Here is a 20,815-nt window from a genome sequence, read left to right on the forward strand (position 1 = left end):
AAAGAATTTCTACAAGCATATCAAAAAATACTTATTGTCATGAAAATCTTGTACACTAACTAAGAATTTCCTTGGGTCAGACTCTTTGCTCCAGAGTTAAGATAGAGAAATATTATAAATATTCAATAGTCCCTAGAGGAAGTAGAATACTGGACTCAGGTCAACCACTGTAACTTCTTTTTTAAACTTTAAATGCCTATTCTTTTCCCAAATTGTTGATCCAAAGAAGTGTGGAAAACTGTGTGAATAAGAACCAAAAATTTAAAAATTATAGATGATGATAAAAATGATACCATTTTCCTCTCTGAAATCAGGTCCTAGCACATGCATCTTACCCAAATTACTTCAATGAAGCTCCATGAAGACCATTTAATCTAATTAATTGTGTTTATTTCTAAGGACCATTATAATAACTGATAAATGTTAGAAACTTCTTATGCCATACTCACAGTTTTTAAAAAAGTCTTTCTTAAGAAACAAAATATATGTAATTTATTTTAGGGAGAGATGGTTACTATCCCTTCCAGCAGCTGTGATTTGTACTCATTCCAGTTAGCTGATCATATCGGTGACACTGTCTTTTTCACTGCTGTATTTAATAGAAATATCTACAAATATCACAAAAAATTTATTACTCCAGTTAATAGAAACTGACATTTTCAAATACCTACAACCAGCTAAGGCTCTTTTTAATTGATCTTCTCTACTTATTTCAAAACTCAGCAGTAGAAGTTAAGAGTGATGTTTCAAAAGGTGAAGATAACCACTCACAGCCTGCTTGTTACAAAGCCATACAGGCTTGAGGAGTTCCTGCACTTCAATTCTTTATTATCACCTGCTTAGGCAATACATACTGAAAACACAGCTTATGTCAGTGCAAGATAAAAGCAAGTATAAAATATCAGTGACAGTGAATCAGACCTTTCCCCCTTTACATTAAGAATGTTATCTACAACTTAATTGTGCTTCCTTTTTAACACCCAAAATAAATTTCAGTTTTTATACTCTGAAGCAACAGGTAGAATGGAATGTTGTAAATATGACTGTTGTGGTTTTAAACCAATAACTAAGAAAATTACTTTTTTCTTGCTGTGAGATATGGATTAGAACAAGAGCAAAACAGGCATAAAACTTAAAAGAAAAAAAAAGAAAGTTTATTGACAAACTACAATAATAAGAACACCAGAATAAACTTCCAGAAAAACCTTTCCATCCCCTATCTACCCACTATTCCCTTGCTGACATGACAACAGAGACAAAAACTTTGGAACTTTGATGGTTAAAACAGTCCCAATTCCTGCTACAGTCTTTTCACCAGTCTTTGTAGAGAAACAGAAGTTTCTTCCTGTTAACTTATGGAGTTTCTCACAAGAAAACTATTTTTGTTATAGTTTTCTATTGCCCTAATGTTAGCTGCCCAGAGCTGATATTATTAGAGCCTACTCCTCCCATTTTCACATCACTCTGAAGTGTGTATGGGCCATGAGTCTAGAGATAGCATTTTTAAGGATAAGTTATTCAAAGGCAAAAAAGTCTTCATCTGTTTCTGTGAGCTTCGCTAGAAAACAGTTTTCTCATTGCCTCTCAAGGCTTCAAATCTCCCAGCACTTCACTATACCATAATTACTCTACTTTTTACTCAAAATTTACACTTTGAACACTATTCCTCCCTAGATCCTGTATCATGAATTAAAGGAGTTCTTTTCAGGACTTCATTGTCCATCTCCATAGTTTTAACAGAAAGATATTTCAGCTTAATTAAAGCATCTTCTTAATTCTCTACCTCTTCAGAAGCTTCTTTTCTTTCCTGTCACTGGTAGTTTATAAAGTCTCTTTTCATGTTGATCACTCTCTTTTTCTCTCTCTGGATAAAAAGATTAATCCGCAAGTCTCATCTGGGTAATGAAAGAGTTAAAATCTTGCCCAGGCTTTTGTAGATGGTTTGGTGATCTCTGCCGAACAGGAGCTGGAGCCGTCTGTGATGGAAAGTTCTTCATAGCTGCTCTGGAGAGTGTGGTCGCTGTCTCTGCTTGCTGCAGGTCCTGAGCCTCTCTCCTTCTTCACTGGGCAGTTTCTAGTGAATTAGTTACAGCAAAACCTGCAGCCGAGCCAGAGATCGGCTCGGCCCGGCCCGGGGAAAACCTTCCCCAGGCCCCCCCCATCTCCCGGCCGGGAGACGGGGCAGGCCCGGCCCCATCCCCGCCCGGCCGCATGGCCTGGGCAGGGAAGGGGAGGCCTGGAGCTCCGCCACCCTTCACAGGAAACAAAGAGAACCAAGAGAGCTCTGGTTTTACACTTTAAGGTAGGGTTCACAAGTTGATCCCACTTTTCAATGGCCTAAACAGCTGTCAATTCCCAGCAATGACCGATAATTGGTCAGGAGAAAAGACTCCAGGCAGTTCCCAGCAACTCCAACTCCCTTAAAGGTAAAGTAACTCCATGACAATGACTGATGATTCTGAAAGTTTTCTAGCAATTATTGAACTATCAGTCTTACTTGAATTTCCATCTAAAGGCTTATTCAGAGTACAACTGAGAAACCTATCCTTCTCTGACTTCATATAAAATGTTTCCAAGCAAACAAACAGGTAATGCAAAAAGGCTTTAAACCCATAGTCCTTCCTGAAGGAAACTCTAACATCATCTGACAAGGTCCAGCATCATTTAGGTAAACTGTAGAACTGTTGTAAAGTCTGCAAGCATCTAGTCACACAAGTTGGACAAATGAAGACAACTTCATTAACTTTTCAGCACACGCTTTATTCACTTTTTCTGTCAGGCAACTAAAATTCTAGGTAAAAAAGAGTGAGATATTCAACACAGATCAAACCCAACTTTAGTGACATGAGAACTACTAGAGATGAAATATTAATTCACCCATCCCATTTGATGGCCTGTCTATTCTAAGACACATAACTGCACTCCAGAGGTTGTCAATTTAATATGGTATTAGGTAATGCTCGAAGCAGATTCAGCCATATGTGAATCTCAGTCTGAAAAATGGATCTCCAAATGCTATCCCACTGGAATCTTCTGAGTATCATTCCTTCTTACTTCTTCATAGACCAGATCATTATTAACAGTACAAATGTGATCCCTTCTCAACTTCATTTACCAACTCTCCTCAGTTCCTGTATTTCAGCCACACTTCTTTTCTACTTAGCGTCTATCTATACTACAATTAATTCCAATTGTATCAAAGTACTAAAATTGGGACATATCTTTTTGCTCAAGATAATCATGTTGAAAGGCACTTCTTTAACCACTTGAATGCTCTCCTTAACTTTCTTTCACTTCTCTATCTAAAGGCACTAACATGATGGCTCTTTTCCGAACTCCTCTTTAATCAGCATTTTGAATCAGGCAGCAAGATTTTATCAGTGTGATCCCACAGGCACTAGTTCAGCTGAGCAAACAGAACTGTTTGAACAGTCCCCTTTCAAGAAAGGCTTCCTTCAAACATCTTAAAATCCTCCTACTAATATCTCAAGAACCATGCATTCTTCATTATTTTCACAGATATAAGAATAATTCGTTCAAGTTTACCTCAGCTCATTATTTTTTAAGTAACTTTCCTCCTTTGCTTGGTGGAGGCATCTTCAACCTATTGCACTACGAAGTGCATTCAACATTACCATTATTGCTGAGACAAAGAACAACCAGTGGACTTCACGCCAATATCATCAAGATGTTTTTATCTCAGATTTATGTCCCATATGCTGGCATATGTTTGAGATCTATTGTCATAAATGAGCTCTATCTTTATTAAAGGTTCACAATATTAGAGGTCTTGGATTCTTAGCTGAATCTCTCATCTGACTCTCATTTTTTCTCCTCTTTCAGATCTTCTGACTCCTAGGGTTAGTCCTCTAACCCTTTTTGCAGTCCTTTCCATGTCAGCTTTTTCTCTTCTGGTTTTCATTTCCTTGTTAGCTCCACCATGCATTTCTCTTCTGCAGTTGGTTTCCAACATTGCTTCTCCATATTTTCTTCCTCTGAGTTGTGCTTGTTCATGTTTCAGATGTCAGTGACTGGCTATTTAATTGCTAAGTCAATACTGTCACCATGAAGACAGGAAGTACACGGGTTCCCTGAATTACAAGGTGAGATTTTTCTCCCTGACTTTCTTTGGTGCACATCTACTTTTTCACCCCTCTTCTGTCACAACTCTGAATTGTCCCCACACTCCTTCAGCAGAACATTACCTGAAACTTCCTCCATTATTTCCAGTATGTATGTAGGAATACACACATATTGCATGTAGGTGTATGTAGGCATACTTTTCCCCCCGCTTTTCTGCATTAACACATCCTGTTTCAGTGCCACACCTGAGTGTACTGATCACCTCGATGACAATTGAACTCTTATCTCCTTATTCCCACTGTTCACAAAATAAAAGTAACGTTTCTGACCAACTTGACCACTTCTTCCTTTTTTCTTGCCTTTGTGTCTGGCTGTTTTTTTTTTACTTTAAGAAAATCCAAAACAAAAAGCCCAAAACCAAACCACAACCAAACCAACCCAAAATTTTCTGCCTATGTCATTTTTCTTCTCTCCCAGAGAAGTACATCACTTGTGGTCTACAGGAGGCAGCATTCCCCTCTGGCCAAGTTGCATAAAGCAGCACTGTAGTTTAAACTCAGATTTCTTTCCAGATATTGATTCCTATGGGCATGAATAATATAAGTGTTACAGCTAAGCCTGAGACTTAAGAGTCAAACAACCTAATACTGAATCTACTAGTCCTTTCAGAAAAACAATCATGTTTAAAAATTATTACCATGTTTTCCTGTTCTTAGAACAGATCTGGCCTAGGAGACTGTCCTTTAGTTTGAGTGCAGTGTTTCAAGAGGGCAGGGAACACATAAAAACAATAAAACATGGGATTGCTCAACTGAAAATTTTAATGTGCCTACATACTTCTGTATAGTTCAGGCTGATTTAGCCCGATCGTTACCGAGTGGTTGTATTAAACTGTGCGTAATACTCATCTGTTGGAATATTTGAATACTCTTCCTCCTTAAGATAAATGTTCCTAGAAATAAAGAAAAAAATTTAAAAGCCATTAGTAAATGTTTTCTTGCTATTATACAGAAGTAGCCTGAGAAACCTGAAAAAGATATAATGAATTAACACCCATAAATGTTCGTAAATTATTAGAAATTTAATTTAATGTAACTAGAATTTGTTCTGCAAAATATATGCCACATCTCTTGCAATATAGCAAACTCCTATTTTTCTATTCTATTTTTCTTCATGAAATATCCCTTCAAAAATCTCAACAATAAAAAAGCCTGAATTAACACAATTCCAAACTTTTGTTTTCATGATAAGAAGTCATTATGTATTGGAAAGTCATTTGTAAAATGTATTTATGAACCTGAGATTGGCTAAGTTGGTCAGAGCATGGTGCTAATAATGCCAGTCACGGGTTCAATCCCCATATGGGCCATTTATGTAAGAGCTGGACTTGACGACCCTTCTAGGTCCCTTCCAACTCTGACTATTCTGTGATTCTGTATTCATGCCCTAAAAAAATTACAACAAAAACAAACAAACAAAACAAAACAAACTGGAAAAACATTTACATTTGTTTTTCTTTTTCCTGTATGTATTATCTTCCTCCTTTCCCATAAGAGCAGACACAAGAACAGCCCATCAAGAGACATCCAGTCATTAGTGAAAGTTCTGTCATACATAATAGAAGTGCTACTTGTGCTGCTAGTTTAACCCTGAGCTATCAGAAACTGGCAGCTCTACTGGCAGTTCATCCTTTTTTGTTTCAGAAAACTAAGGTAAATCAAAGAAACTGCTTTTCACCTGATAGTATCATTTTTCTGTGTAGCTAATTATATTTATTCTCTATTTTGCCATATATATCAACAGTTTGTTGTCAGTGGAATGCTTGTAAGAATTCCAGATCCTAATTAATTCATGCCAGTCAGTAACACTCAAAACCTACTCTCTGAAGATTTATTAAATAATACTGGAAAACACACTTCAGATGAATTGTTGATTTTTTTAAAAGCATGAACTCATAGCAAGTGTATTAAAAAAGTTACAAACAGAACAAGTAAAAAAGCTCTTTGAAAGCCAAGCTACTGGGTTAGTAATGATAAAGAGTTTTTTTTATTTGAACAATGCTGGTTTGGTACTTACTTTGCTTTTTGTTCCTGAGAGAGTTCTGCGTTCATGAAATCTAATTCTCGGCGCTGAACCTGATTCTGCCGCTGCTGGTGCCGCTCCCAAAGCAACTGGGCCCTTGCAGCCTGTAGACGTTGCCTGTCCCATTCAACATCTCTTCGGCGCTCCTGCTCTTTTACTCTCTACAGGAGTGAGAAAAATGCTTCATTTTCTCTTTCAAAGACAGAACTGTATACATAAATTCTCATGGGTATGTTCATCCAAACAAACTTGCTTGCCTTTATTGAACACTAGGGGGAGAATTTGAAATGGGGAGAAGGGAGCAAGGATTTCTAAACCAAGCAGAAGCAAGATGAGGCCAATGAAAGAGCTATTCTTTTCTCTCCGTAAAAATCCAGAGCAGCAAGACAGGTTGATTTTTTTTTTTTTTTTTTAAACTCTTCTTGGCAAGAGTTGAAACTTCTTGAGGCAAGAAGTGCATAGAAATCAGTATGGCTTATAATATGGCTAACTCAGTATAACAGGGGAGCTACAAACATGAGTAGACTCTTTTTTTCCTCTGCCTCACTTCTTACCTGACACCCCATTGAACAGAATGAAAAAAACAGGCATGCAAAAAACTTACTTTTCTTGGTTTTACTAATTTTCAGCCAGCTTAATGACTTGAATGGGTTCAGAGTAATAGAAGAAGCAGGAAAATGCCAATTCTACCTTCAGCTTTAATAACACTACTAGGTAAGATAGTATAGCCTACAGTATTGCAAGGACTAAAAGACAAAATCAAACACTATTCCTTAGCTGTCATAAATGCAGCCTTTGCACTGAGGCAAGTCACTTCCTGCTTCACAATGTCTTCATTTTGACTGCCTGCTTCTATACACCTCTAGAGCAGCAACTGTTACCACTAAAATTCTATTTTACAGCATGGCTCATAGTTGTGTGGGATGCTAGAAATTAAACTCCATCATATTCTTACATTCATTAATTTATAGGCCTCTGAAATATGCATGAGCAAGGTCACTGGACCTGGTTTATTTGCCTTGCTTGCGTACCCTTGAGCATGAGAATGCCCTGCTTTCACCTTCAGCTCCCGGATCTTCTTACCCTAAGGAGCAGCCCACTCCCTGAAGGTAGCCTGTGCACTCTCAGGTCATGAACTGCACTATGAAGCCTTGGTCTTAGGCTGGGCAGGACTTTGCTGCCCAGCTGGACCATCATGGACCACGCCCTAAGATCCCCTTGGCCCTGGGCTCCTCAGCAACCCTCCTCCCAGTCCAACTCAGGGCTACCATCCTTCTCCATGATATCTCCAAAGTGCTTCAGAGGCACTATGTTCAATTAGACTGATTAAAGTTTGGGTAAAACACAGATCAGTGGAAAACACAGTCTCATACTGGCATGCCCAGGGCAAACAATGGGATTTTTCTTCTACAAACATTGTCTATAGTATTATTACAACCAAGAAAGCAGAAAATGCATGAAAACACATGTAAGCTTAAATACCAGTTTCTCCAGAGCTTGCTCCTTTTGAAATTGACGAATTTCCATCAGCTGCTCTTGATTCATTCCCTTCCACCTATCCACAAGCACATGATGTTTACCCAAGGGACCAATTGCTTGGTCAGGGTTTTCAGAAAGGAAGTCTCCTTGAAGAAGGCAGGTAATTTCATCCATGTCATCTTTTATTTTTTGAGCCTTTTCCAATTCATTTTTATGATCTAGTTCAGCAGCCTAAATTCAATGGAAAGAGAGGTGGTATTTTTCCAAGAGAAATATGAACTAAGAGATGAAAAAATGTTAACACATCGTAACAGATGTCATTCCAACTGGCATACAGTTGTCAAAAGCATCACATACAAATACTGTGATCATTGTCTTGATGCCTCAAGTTTTAGCTTTCATATTTTCCAGATTCTGTACTGCCTTAGTGTGACTCTGAACTTCACATAAAATGTTAGCAAGTTCTCTTCACAGGGTAGTTAGAAAAACAACCCATTTCCAGCCCGAGAACCAAGGACACCATTTCAGCTTCAGGCTCAAAAAGGTACAAACAACAGCGACTTGAGGAGAACAAACTGGGAGGATGGGACTTCATAACCTGAAGCTGTAACTGGACAATAAACCCCAATACATAAATGGACCAAAACTTATAAAAGTGTGAAAACTCATGACCATCTTGCATCCATCTAGAGTCCATCTTGGGTAGATCCATGGCCAGGATCTTGAACTGCCCCAGGTGTATCCTTTGAAGGCCTTTTAATAAATAGCTACTGTATTTCTTTAACTCTGTCTAGTTTAGGCAGAGTTTAGGCATCAGTCTTATTGGCCAAGATCAAAAGTCTAATATCAAACAGTTCTTTAATGTTGTCATATCACATATATCAAGTAAACTGGGGAAAAATAACTGTTGTATAAGAAAACACAGAATTAAATAAATAATTCCACATTTATCCCCAAGTAAATAACCAGTATTTATTTAGCAGACAGACACAATATGATAGAAATTTACAATAAAAGTTTACAATCTTGAATCACTAGCCTTGATTTACCTATTACATACTGAACCTAGGTGAAGAGCATGGTTAAGCCCTCAAAATAGACAGACAGGAGATGTCCAATTAAAGTCTGAAGATGCAGCCTTGATTCTGTTTGCTGAGACAAAATGCCAACTTGAATCATGTTACGTGAATGTATCTGAAATACTGGAACTGGAGATCACAGTATGCATTTTTTATAGAAATCACTGTTCCTAATGTTCACCACAAGGCACAGTCTCCTATTCAAAGGAAATTTCCCCCTTACAATACTCCAGAAACAAAATACAGTGATCTTAGTGAACATAATTACCTTTCAAGGAAGAATTAGACTCAGTAAACTAATTTGAAGTAGAATGATAATGCTACGCATCTTTCATTTCTAATACTATCTCATCTTTCTGTAATGCATAAGCTAAACTATCTGGAGCAATGCCTGGTTCCAGCTTCCACTGGACAGAGGACAGGGAAAACCTCCTGCTTGCTAGAGCACACAGACAGGCTGCCAGACCTGTCTCTCTTTACACATCTATCTTGACAGCAACAGATCAGTGAGTAATTCTGTCTCCACTTTGACTGAGATGCCCTGTTAAAAAAAATCACTGCCTTGAGAATATTCACGTATGTAGAACAGCTCATACTTTCCTTGCTGATCAGTTGGCACTGGTAGGCACATTTGCACTGGCAAAGTAGATGAGGACAAATGAAAACGGAAGGGCTTTCCAATAAGAAAGAGCAGGTGAAGCCTTCTGTGCCATGTAAGGTAGAGTTAATATGAGCAGGCAGAGTAACTAGAAGATATAAACAACTGGGAATGACAGGACTTCAGACACATGCGAGAACTTGTTCCCCTGCACATGCCAATGAAAAGAATTGCAATAAGCAAAGTGAACAGGGTGATCTATGCCACCAGAGGAGCCTGCTAAACTGGAATCATCTCTACATTTGTAGTTAAAGACTTTGAATCTGGATAACAGTGGTTGTCCCTAACATCAGACCGGGAGACTGCCAGAGAGTGACTTGTTTGCTCCAAGGAAACATGCAAAACCACCTGTCAGTGATGGGTAGAAGAAACAACTAAGTACCATATTTTAGATCAATAAATTCCTTGGCTGAAAACAGCCTTGTGGTTTCCATTAAAATAACAGAAGTATTTGATGTGCAAAGAAAGTAATAAAAGATAAATTAACTTTTTAAAATTATACATTAGCTAAGCCACCATTCAACTTAGACAATGCCAAAAACCTCATATTTAGAAACATCTAGACCCAACAGGAGCATCAACTATAGGGAAAAAAAATAAATGCCTACTTTTACACAAATGGCAAACCTCAAGCAAATTAAGTTTCATGTGACAAATATCAGATCTAAGAATCATCGTCATCATAACATGGAATAACACAGTAGGAATTAAAGGCTACTTTTCCATCTCTGATGTTAGTGAGCATGAATTTTATCAAAAGGTTAAAAGAAAATTTTAAAAGTCAAAATGTATTTCCCTGAACTGTTTTTTTTTTCCTCAATAAGAGTCAATATGCACCTGAAAGGAACTCTGACATGACAACTTTTAAGACCTAAATGCCCAAAGATACTGAATCACCCAGTATTTTCGGAACACTGAACCAGAACATCTGGGTATATGCTTTTCCCTTATTAATACTATGAATCAAGCAATGATTTGTAATTTGGAAAAGCTCCACAGTAAATCACATTTAAAAGAAAATAAGTTTGAATGGATCTCATATAATTGCTGGCCTTGAAGCTTAAAATGTACAATTGTTATTTAGATCACCTTCTTAATGTTACTCTACTGTGATCTAGCAACAGATCAAAACAAGGCACTTCAACATCGTAACATTAAAGATTCCTCTCCCTCTTAGAGATTTCTCTTTAAGAGGGAGAGCATAAAATTTCCAAGCTGTCTGAGAATCTTACTGGAGGAAACTCCCAGCCCTATGTACAGCCATGCATGCCACACTACCATGCCATGATTAATGCCAAGATTTTAAACTCTGAAAACACATCAGATTTATCTTGACTTCACTATTTCTGATCCAGGCAAGCTCCCACTGGCCTCTTGCCTACCTGGGCACAGCTGGCTCATGTTCAGCCACAGTCACCAGCACTCCAGGGCCTTTCCTGCCAGGCACTTCGCAGACACAGTCCCCATCTTGGAGCTGTAGGGAGTTGTTGTGACCAAAGTGCAAAATCCAGAACTTGGCTTTGTTAAAACTCAGACCACTGGCCTGGGCCCATTATTCCAACATATCCAGATTCCTCTGCAGAGCATTCCTACCTTCCAGAAGACTTGGTGCCATCTACAAAGTGACTTGACCCCCTTGTCCAGGTCACTGATGAAGGTGTTAAAAAACCCTTAGGAACACCACTGGTGTCTGGCCCCAGCTGGATGTAGCTCCATTCCCCACCACTCTCTGGGCCCCAGACGTCCAGCCAGTTCTCCTACCCAGTGAACAGTGTGTGTCCCTGCCCAAGCCATGAGGAAAATGCTGTGGGAAACAGTGTCAAGGGCTTTCCTAAAGTCCAGGCAGACACATCCACTGAAGGGGTCACTCTGTCCTAGGAGATCAGGTGGGTCAAGCAGGACCCATAAACCCTGGCTGGCTGATGCCCTGGTTGTCCTGTACGTGTTGCATGATGACACTCAAGAGGATCTGCTCCATGACCTTTCCCAGCACTGAGGTGAGGCTGACAGGCCGGTAGTTCCCTGCATCCTCCTTCCAGCCCTTCTTACAGGAGTGTCACACTGGCCAGCTCCCCTTCACCTGGGACCTCCCTGGTGAGCCAGCTCAGCTGGGAAATGATGGAAAGTGGCTCCATGAGCACTGTCACCAGCTCTCTCAGTACCCTTGGGTGGATCCCATCTGGCACTGTGGACTTCTGTGGGTCTAAGTTGTACAAAAGTTCTCTGACCATTCCCTCCTGCAATATGGGAGCTTCATTCTTGTCCCTGTCCCTGCCTTCCAGCTCAGGGGGCTGAAGACCAAAGCAGAGAAGATACTAAGTACCTCAGTCTTTTCCCTATGCTCTATCACTGTTTCCCCACAAACAAAGGATAGAATTTCTCCTTGCCTTTCTTTTGCTGTTCATTTTTATTTAGAAACATTTTTCATTGTCTTTGACAGCAGTAGCCAGATTAAGGTCTAGCTGGGCTTTGGCCCCTTCTAATTTTCTCCCTGCATGACCTCACAACATTATTGTAGCCCATCCCTTCTTCCAAATGTAATAAATACTCTTTTTCTCCCTGAGTCCCAGCCAAAGCTGTATGTTCAGCCAGGCTAGTCTTCACCACTGGCTTGACTTTCATCACATGGGGACGGCTTGTTCCTGTACTTTTAGATTTTGATTTCCAATCAACTTGGGCTGTCTATAAAAAAAATTATATGAGAAATACCCCCAAAAAAGGTCAAGCAACATTAAAGACTTGCATGCTTATACAGCTAAACCAAAAAGTACCATATGTAATGTAAGTAATTCTAATGTGATTTATTTTAATTTATTTTAATGTGAGTAAATACATTTAAAGCTAATTCACAATAAATATAGTTTAGCCAAGCTAATAACATCCATGTAACCCTTTGAGTTCAATGTAGAACCTGAAGAGAAAAAAACCCTCTGCAGTAAGATGACAAACTAGAGCACAACAGATAATAGTACTAAGACAGGCTCCAAAGCAAGGTCAGTAAAAAACCAAGAGACACTGTACACAAATATCCATGAAGCAGCCAAAGTGCCAAAACCAGAGGTTGTGGGGAGTTAATGTAAATTATAAGGATAAACAACTGTTAGTAATGTTTCCACACAAGTGCAAAGAAAAGCAGACAGACACACTAAAAGTATGGGAGGACTGATATAAACCCAGAAAGATGCATGGGAGGCATTTGCTGTACCCCAGTTTACCAGCTCAAAGCCCCCAAATGACTGGAGAGCTGTTTTTGCCCACCAGCCAGCAAGGTGAGAACCAGGAGGGACAATTTTGGCAGAAGATAACTAGATAGAGGACATCTAGATCCTTGGAGCCCCTATTCACTTGGCAAAGTACATAAAATTTATCTTGTTCCAATCTGAAACAACCTTGGAAGTCAGCTCCTAAGAAACCCCCGTGAAAACGTCACTATTCATTCTGATTTTGTGTATCTTATTTTCCTTCTCTGTCTTCACATGTTCTAAAAAACAAACAAACCAACTTAATATTAATTTACCTGGATTCTATTGAAAGTTTTAGTAGCTGTACAAACAGCACGCTTGCTTTCCTCTTCTTTTCTTTGTTCCTCCATAATCTTTCGGTCAAGTTCAATCCTAAACTTGTCATAAAGATCATCTAAATTAGATTCAAATGAAATTTAGTCAATATTCATGGACATGATGTGCCAAAGGAGTTAACCAGGGGAAGAGGCAGGGGAAGCTACAGATACAGTAGGCTGAATAATTATTTCCAAATCCTACCACTAAAGCTGTCCATCTTGGGATTTCAGGTGACTAATGAATCAGTTTAATATGTAACCTATCTTGTCTGAACAAGAAATGAAATGCTAAAATGAAAGAAGAATCTTAGGTACTGCAGAAAACAATGTTTCATGACAAGCTGGGAAAGAAAAATCATTATTATTTTTTCTGCTCTAGGACAGTACGGATTGGACAGTTTGGCCTGATGAAGTAAGCATACCTACTGGAGGCATAAACCAGAAATGAAACCTGGGTGATATTACAATCATATGTGATGAAATAGAGATTTCCTAAGAGAAACAGTGAATACATTAGAGCTTACACAAAAACTGCTCCAGTACCTCTAGAAATTAAATATACAATAGGGTATACCTTATTTTTATCAGATACATCACAACTTCAGAAAAAGATTAAAACTACACTATCTTTTTTGTTACCTGCCAATTTTTGGTCAGCTAATGCATTTTTCCAGTCTTTCTGTTGCTGAAGAGACCACTCCCTTAACTGTTCCTTTTGAAACTTCATCCTTTGATCATAGTTTAAGTCTTCACCCATAAACTTCTGCATGCCAGATATAGTACACCGAGGATCATCGTCTGAAACTCGAGCAGGTCTGTCTTTCTTTAGGGCTTGTGGATCATTCAGGTCAAATTCACGTCTTGTTTCCGGCTTCTGAAAATTCTTGTGAAATTCAATGAGAGCCCTATTCATGTCTTTGATTTCATTTTTCTGTTGTTCTTCTAGCAGACACATGAGCTTGTCATTTTTCTTCATGTCACGAGCTAGACAAAAATTAACACAATGAAACCAAAATTCCTAGAGGTGCATGAGTCATTGGAGTGCACACATAAGGTAGAAATAAAATTTTCAAGATGAATAAACAGAATGTAAGTCTTCAAACTTTTATGTTATGATTACGCCTTAGGAGAGCATTTGATCCTTAAGTACCAGCCCAGCAAACACTCTAATGTTAGTAATATTTACTTATGAAATATTTTCATCTTTTTAGGTATAAATTTTATTTATTTTTATTAATGCTACAATTAAATATATGCATGTGAAACAAATACAATAAGAACTACTAAACTATGAGGTTTTGTTTGGTGAAAACCTGCAGGAACACAAGAAATGTACAGTAAATCAGTTCCCATTTACCCATAGTTTACAGCTACAGCTGAAATTGTTGCTTGTTGGAAGCTTCAAACTGTTGGAAGCAAACCAAAATTGGGGTGCAACTGAAAGGAATATAGGTAGCTCTTCCATAGTTCCAATGATTTTTCTAACCATAGCAATAAAATCATTGGCTGGCATTAAGTTTTTAACAGCTTAAGTGCTCCTGCCCATTTAATTGAAACTAAATAAATGACAGCGTTTTTAAGAAAAAACTCACACCAAATTAGCCATTTTAGTTATTTAAAATAATTTGCTAGAAAAGTTCATTTCCTCTTTTGCCAGATTACACATTGCTGCTGGTAGTTTCCCAGGAGTCAGACCCTGAGAGGTATATTTTCAAGCCAGGAAAATCACAAGCAGCTGTAGTAGAAGCACAGCATGGAAGTTGGCAGCTCCATTTTAGTTCCTCTTGAGGCACACAGAGAGCTCAGGCTGTGGGACCTTTTCACCTGATCACAAAGAAAGTACACCAAACACAGAAGACCACAAAGGGTTTGATCAAGGCACAGCATGGAATATTTGTGTGGCTGTGAGTTCTGACTCAGCAATGGCTCCTCTTATCACCTTACTGTACATGACTCATGCTTCCAGCAATAATAATCTAGAGAGGATTCCACTCATCAATATATTCTATGGAAGAATGGCTAGACAGAAAATGAGCTCACTCTACAGGAGACCAACTAAAACAGATTAGCCACTACTATATTGAAAGGACAGTGGTAAGTAATTAATTTTTTTTTAAATCCTGCTGCAGAGTCAGATTTTTAAATGATGCTATTCATCAATACCTTTTAAAAGAAAACACTGAAGATTCTGGCCTATTAGGCAATGTATCCATGCTTAATCATGTCAATATAATCTTAAAACAGCAAGGAGAATATATACTATGCCAATGTAGATGTATGAACATAAATAGGACATAAATTGGATGACTGAATTTAGAGAATATATTAAGGGATAAAAGAAAGCAGAAAATGGATTAAAACATTTAACTATTCACAGATATATCACAGTATCTAGAAATATACCAAATCTTTCATGTTGTGCTTTTTCAGCTGCTTCTTGAATTTTCTTCTCCTTGACCTGCGCATCCAATGCATCTTTATCAATCTATTAAAATGAAAAAAAAAAAAAAGTAGCTCTTTAGGAGATACTGTGTTTGAACAATTAAAACAGGTATTGTAAAGCTACATTGACTCACAGCTGTACAAGATAGATATAACCCCACTAGCAATGGAATAAGTACACATTACTAATGTAGGTAAAATAAAAATCCAGGAACAGAAATATACTTGTTTGTTTGTTTTGTTTTAATAATGACAGGTATGCTCTTGCACCTGATCAGATTTTCATCTGATAATTTTTATGTGATACACAGAGCTATAAATATTTTCAGCTGCATTACACAGAATATATTTTCCCCATTACAGCTGGCAATTTTATTTTACTGTTCTGCTTTGATTTATAAAGCAGGTAAGTATTTTAACAGTAAAGATGACAGGAAGTTGTAATAGTTCATATTTGAAAAATATACAGAAGGTTCACTACAAGAATGGAATGGAAATGTTTCCAGTCTTGTCAGAGAGATTTACATGGCAAAATGCAGTACAGGGTACATGATCTGTGATGAGCTGACAGATATGGTACAGAACATCCACATCCATGGCAAGGGGGATCATCAAATGGGAGCAGACACCTCCATTTTAGGCAAAAAAATGTGACCCCACATTTGCTGGCAGATGATGGCAAATTAATAGGCAGAAACAATTGTTTTATGTATTTTCTTTGTTTTTTACTATCAAGTCCCCTAATGTCTTAAAAATTTTTGTCAAAAATACAGTGACAAATCTTCAAGAATCTGGTAAACAATTCTAATAGTCTTTGTCTAGAACCTATTCAGATGAAGACAGAAACAGATCATGGCTGAAAATACACATGGTTGGTGCTGTAAAGAACAACTGACAGCAGCAGTCAGGCAAAGAGGTAAGTTTGTAAGCAAGGGTGAAACCTTCATGAACTCTATCCTCCAAAAACAATGGTGTTGTGGACACTAAATATCAATTCTTTCAGAGGTCTCATTGGGAAAACCAAGCTGACAATATAACTACAGGAAATACTGTTAAGAGAAATTCAATACAAGTTCTTAGTATTCTGGGAATAATAGAGGTAGGTCAGTGTATCAACTTGTGTTACACTATTGGCTCTGTCCTCTTCAAAACACTTTCACTCGACACAAAAACATCTCTAGAACAGACATCCCCAGTCACAGAAAAGTACAACTTTCACTTTTAAGCATTTAAATAAGAAATCTATGAACAGTTTGAGGCAGCTAATTTCTAAACTAGTTCTATTTATGTACAAAGTTTACATGTACATTGAAAGCAATTTTTTATTTGTATTACTTATCTGAACTCTTTTGAAAAATCAGTGATTTACTGAGGATAAATTCTTCAATCTGTAAGTGAAGAGGGCATTATCTTATGTTTCCATTACTCAGATGACAAAACAGATACAGAAGTCAAAGTAATAATAAAACTAGTAACAATCTAGGGAAAAAAAATGTAAAATCTGGGTTCCCATTCTGCTTTCCAGTATATCACCTCCATGTTTTTAAAATATTCAAACCCTGCTTTAGGATTTCTGTTTTTTAAGTCAAATATTGTCCTGATTTTTAAATACTGTCAGCAACTGCCACTCAGGTAAATTGGTCAGAGAACAGACACAAAGAATCTTAAAACCACACAGAAATACCAATAAAGATTATCTCCTATGGATTTCCTGGCCCTTTGTGGTTCAGACCTGGCCTAACTTCAAAGCATAAGAACAGTCCCTTCTGTCAGGATCATTGTTCAGGTACACTGAACAATGCTAAATCAAAACAAACTGTTAATCAAAATTCCCCAGAGGAGCTCTCCTTCATTTTAGATGTTTGTCTAATGTAAACAGATCTATCAAAACCTGCCAGAGTCAGCTCTACAAAACAAGTCAATTCTACAAAAGTATTTGAGTAAAACCTTCGAATGGTGCACTCCAGTATGGCTCAATAAAACACACCAGGATATGTTAGTTGTCAGCTATTTCATTAACTGAGAATATATGGCTTGCACTTCATTTTTAAGGCTCTAAAAAAGCCAGTTTATAGAGAAAGGATATGTTTCTGATGAAGAAATTACAACCCATCCCAAAACTGCTAAAAAGTGTTATTGTTTCCTTGCACTTAAGTATATTTTTTGGTACTTAAGTATATTGTTGGTGTGTGTTGGGATGCTATAGGAGGTGGACACACATGTCATGTTCATTAAGTGGGGAACTGCTAATTGCTCTGCAGTTACAATGACTCTTACGTAAGAGTGACAAGAATAAATTCAAGGCCCTGTCAGAGATAAGATGAAGATATTTTTTCACTGAGTCATGTTTCTGTACCTAAGAAAAGACGATCCAATTGACAGCTGTTGCAATTCTACCAGTTCACTGAAATCACCTCACAGCACTCGTCCCTCCAGGCACACTCATAAAATCTTAATGTGAGCCTTTGGACATATCACAGGGAGTTCAATATGCTATTGCATCAAAAGTCAAGTAGATATAGAGCACATTATTCCCTGATGTTCAGGATGCAAATTGCACAGTACACTCTGGAGAAAATCCAGCAGCCTGAAGGGTGTTCACATATAGACATCAACAAAAAAATCAGACACAACAATTAATTAGACATATATAAACAAGGATGGATTTGTCTTGTTTTGTCTGATGCAAAATGTGGACTAATTGCAGGACACAGCAGTAAATCTCTCACAGCATCAATGTCCAAACAGAAAGGGGCAGTATCGTGGAGCAGAGAGGTAAAAAACAATTACTCGTTTCAGCCACATTACATGAGCTGACTCTAGAAGCTCTTGGATTCCTTCAAAGTACTACTACACAGAGATACAACACAAGGCTTGATCTCTCTGTGCTGTTAGGGGGCAATGACACCTTGCTCTTGAATCCAGAGCAGTGGGGCACGGGTACACAGGAGAGGCAGTGGCCATAACGTAAAACATAGTAAGTTTTGCCTCGACAGAAGGAAGAATCTGTTTCCATCGAGGGTGGCAGAGCACTGAACAGCTGCCCAGGGAGGTCACAGAGTTTCCCCCTGAAGATATTCCAAACCCATGGACATGTTCCTGTGTCACCTGCTCTGGCTGACCCTGCCTTGGCGGGGGGGTTGGAGCGAATAATCTTCAGAGGTCCCTTCCAACCCTAAGTATTCTGTGACTTCTTTCACCAGTAACTATAAGCGCGACTCTAAAAGTTGCATCTGAGCCCTCCCTTCCTGCTTGCTCCCCCTCACACACACACCTGGGGAGGGGTCACTGGGGTACCGCTCCCGGCCCGCCCAGACCGCCTTAGCCGCCCCTTCCCTCCCTGCCCCGCACTGGGGATCGCCCCCGCGTTAAGCCGTTCTCCTCAGAACTCCTGGAAGCGGCGGGGGAACTCGGCGTCTTCCCTCCCTTCCTACCCGCCCTCACCCCTATGGTGCGGATCCGTGGGTTGAAGATGCGGCCCCGCCGCAGCAGCTCCCGCCGCCGCCGGCGCTCCAGGGCGGCCGCCTCCTCCAGCTCCCGCTGCGGCCCCAGGCCGTTCATGGCGCCGGGACGGAACATCGGGACGGAGAGGCTGGAGTGAGAGCGGTGGCCGGGAGCAGCGGCACGTCCAGCCGGGACACACCGCGGCCAGTCGCGATGGGAACGGGAGCGGCGGTAGGCAGCCGGCACACAAGGCGGCCCGTCGCGATGGGAACGGGACCGGCGCAGCACGGCGGGGCGGGGCCACTGCACGAGGCGCGCAGGCTGTGAGGGCGGGGTGGGGCTGGGCCGCCCGTGCCTTTGAGGCGATAAAATTGTGGAAGGGGGGTTTTGTTTGGGGTTTTTTTTGCTAGTAGACCAACTGGTGAAATATTCTCGTCGACTCTTTGAGGGGGTTGAGGTGTGGAGCTCTGGACCTCTTAACCCCGGCTCCCCGTGGGGATGGGTTACCTGAAGCTGCTGGTGGTGAAGGACTTCAAGTCGTGGAGGGGGCAGCAGGTTATCGGCCCCTTCATGAGGTTCAACTGCATCATCGGGCCCAATGGATCAGGTAGTGTGGGTGGGTGTGTGGGTAGGTGACAGCTGCTCCATGAGATGTCAACATTGAGGGCTCAGTTTGGTGGTATTCAGCCTCACGGACCTGCTGAAAATCTCATGTGCACCTGAAAGGGGGGGTAGTACAAATAAAGCCTTGGAGAGGTACCTGCTCTAATTCTTAGCTGAAAGTGCAGGTTTTTCCAGCGCGGAAGGGCAGGAGCACGCTGAGGGGAGAGAGGGAGTGGGTTAATGGAATTTTAATTTCGAGTTGACTTGTTGCTTTCCAGCTTGAGCAGAAAGCACAATTTGCAAACAGCACACCTCGTATTGGCCACCCCAGTTTACAAAGATCACATAAAGATGGTTTAATAGTCCGGGCTGTACCTAATGGAAACCTGCTTCTCGATGGGAGTCTGTGGGGCTTGTTAGGCTTCCTCCGGGGAGGGGAGCGCGGCTGCGCGAAATGGCGGCTGCTGTGGAGTCGGGCTCACACGAGCAGGGCTCTGTCGCTCCAGCGCCAGGCCGTGATCCCAAGGTGCTGGAACTACTATAAATTTTATCTCTGCTTCAGAAAGCTCCATTCAACGGAGGGGATTTTTAAGTCTGTTTGTCAAAGTGGTAGGAGGCGAGTGCTGTCTTAACAGAGCAATAAGGATGTGTTCAGCGTTTTGATGATTTAATTTATAATTCAGATTTTTCGACCCTGTATTTTCCTCACTTACCTGATTGAAGTAAGAGCTATGAATGGAAGTTGAATATATTTAGCATTGTTCTCATGTTCATTATCATTCTATCTCCACTGTTCTGTATTGTAAAGTCTCAGAATTATGATACTCTTTCCAGATGCTCTTTCAGTTAAATTTGAGTACATTTTATAGATGAATCCAAGGAAAAAAGGTGTGACTATTATGTAATCTCTGAATTGGGTATTTTTATTTCTTTGTTTTCCTCCTAGTGTTCTTTCTTTTCTGATACTTTTGAGAGTAAGTCAAAATATTGTTGAAGTAATAAGGTTGAATGCTGAAAGTAATTAAGCTGTCAGCAGAAATGCTGAAGACTAAAGGGATAAAACAAAAAGAAGATTCCATTAAGAGGATTTTTGTCGAAGGACTATGACCAAGCTTTGTTGCTGTGGTTAATGGATCTGGGAAAGTGCTAGTATTCTTCAGAAGACTGGAGTTGCAGTGGAAAAGTTGGAGTTGGAGTGCTTATACAATAAAACTCGCTCACGTCTCTCCAGAAAGCAGGCTGCCAAGGAAGGAGGGTGATGTGGCACACTCTCATCATGGAAGCTCTGTGAAAAACAAATTACTTCTTCAATAAGGCTGAAGAAATAAATCAGTTTTGTCATAATTTTTGTTATGGACAGGCTTGTTTTCCGCCACCAGTGTTTTA

General features: G+C 39.7%; 2 protein-coding genes across 4 annotated transcripts in view; one reads left to right on the forward strand and one right to left on the reverse strand.

The window, feature by feature from the left end:
* Positions 1–4,886: 4,886 nt before the first annotated feature.
* On the reverse strand, positions 4,887–18,961 carry RIBC2 (RIB43A domain with coiled-coils 2). 2 transcript variants are annotated; one of them, XM_023919141.2, is made up of 7 exons: positions 18,827–18,961; positions 15,344–15,425; positions 13,580–13,924; positions 12,899–13,017; positions 7,648–7,875; positions 6,160–6,326; positions 4,887–5,035 (listed from the first exon to the last, which is right to left on the reverse strand). In XM_023919141.2, exons 1-7 carry the CDS (start codon positions 18,959–18,961, stop codon positions 4,954–4,956), a joined length of 1,158 nt encoding a protein of 385 aa, XP_023774909.2. In that variant the 3' UTR covers positions 4,887–4,953. The 2 variants fall into 2 exon arrangements, with proteins under 2 accessions (XP_023774909.2, XP_086741501.1); XM_086885375.1 differs by lacking the exon at positions 7,648–7,875.
* The window catches only part of SMC1B (structural maintenance of chromosomes 1B), a 31,858-nt gene continuing 29,907 nt past the window's right edge, over positions 18,865–20,815 (forward strand). Inside the window, exon 1 of one of the 2 annotated variants that reach the window (XM_086885351.1) lies at positions 18,865–19,057. Coding sequence is in view for 1 of the 2 variants with exons in the window: in XM_023919073.2 (XP_023774841.2) it covers positions 19,325–19,433 (109 nt within the window). In the remaining variant the exon portion in view is untranslated. Of the gene's footprint in view, positions 19,058–19,084; positions 19,434–20,815 lie in introns of those variants that run through there. The other variant, XM_023919073.2, reaches the window with a different exon arrangement.

Source organism: Cyanistes caeruleus, chromosome 4, assembly GCF_971803275.1.
Source record: "Cyanistes caeruleus chromosome 4, bCyaCae1.hap1.1, whole genome shotgun sequence".
Classification (NCBI taxonomy): domain Eukaryota; kingdom Metazoa; phylum Chordata; class Aves; order Passeriformes; family Paridae; genus Cyanistes; species Cyanistes caeruleus.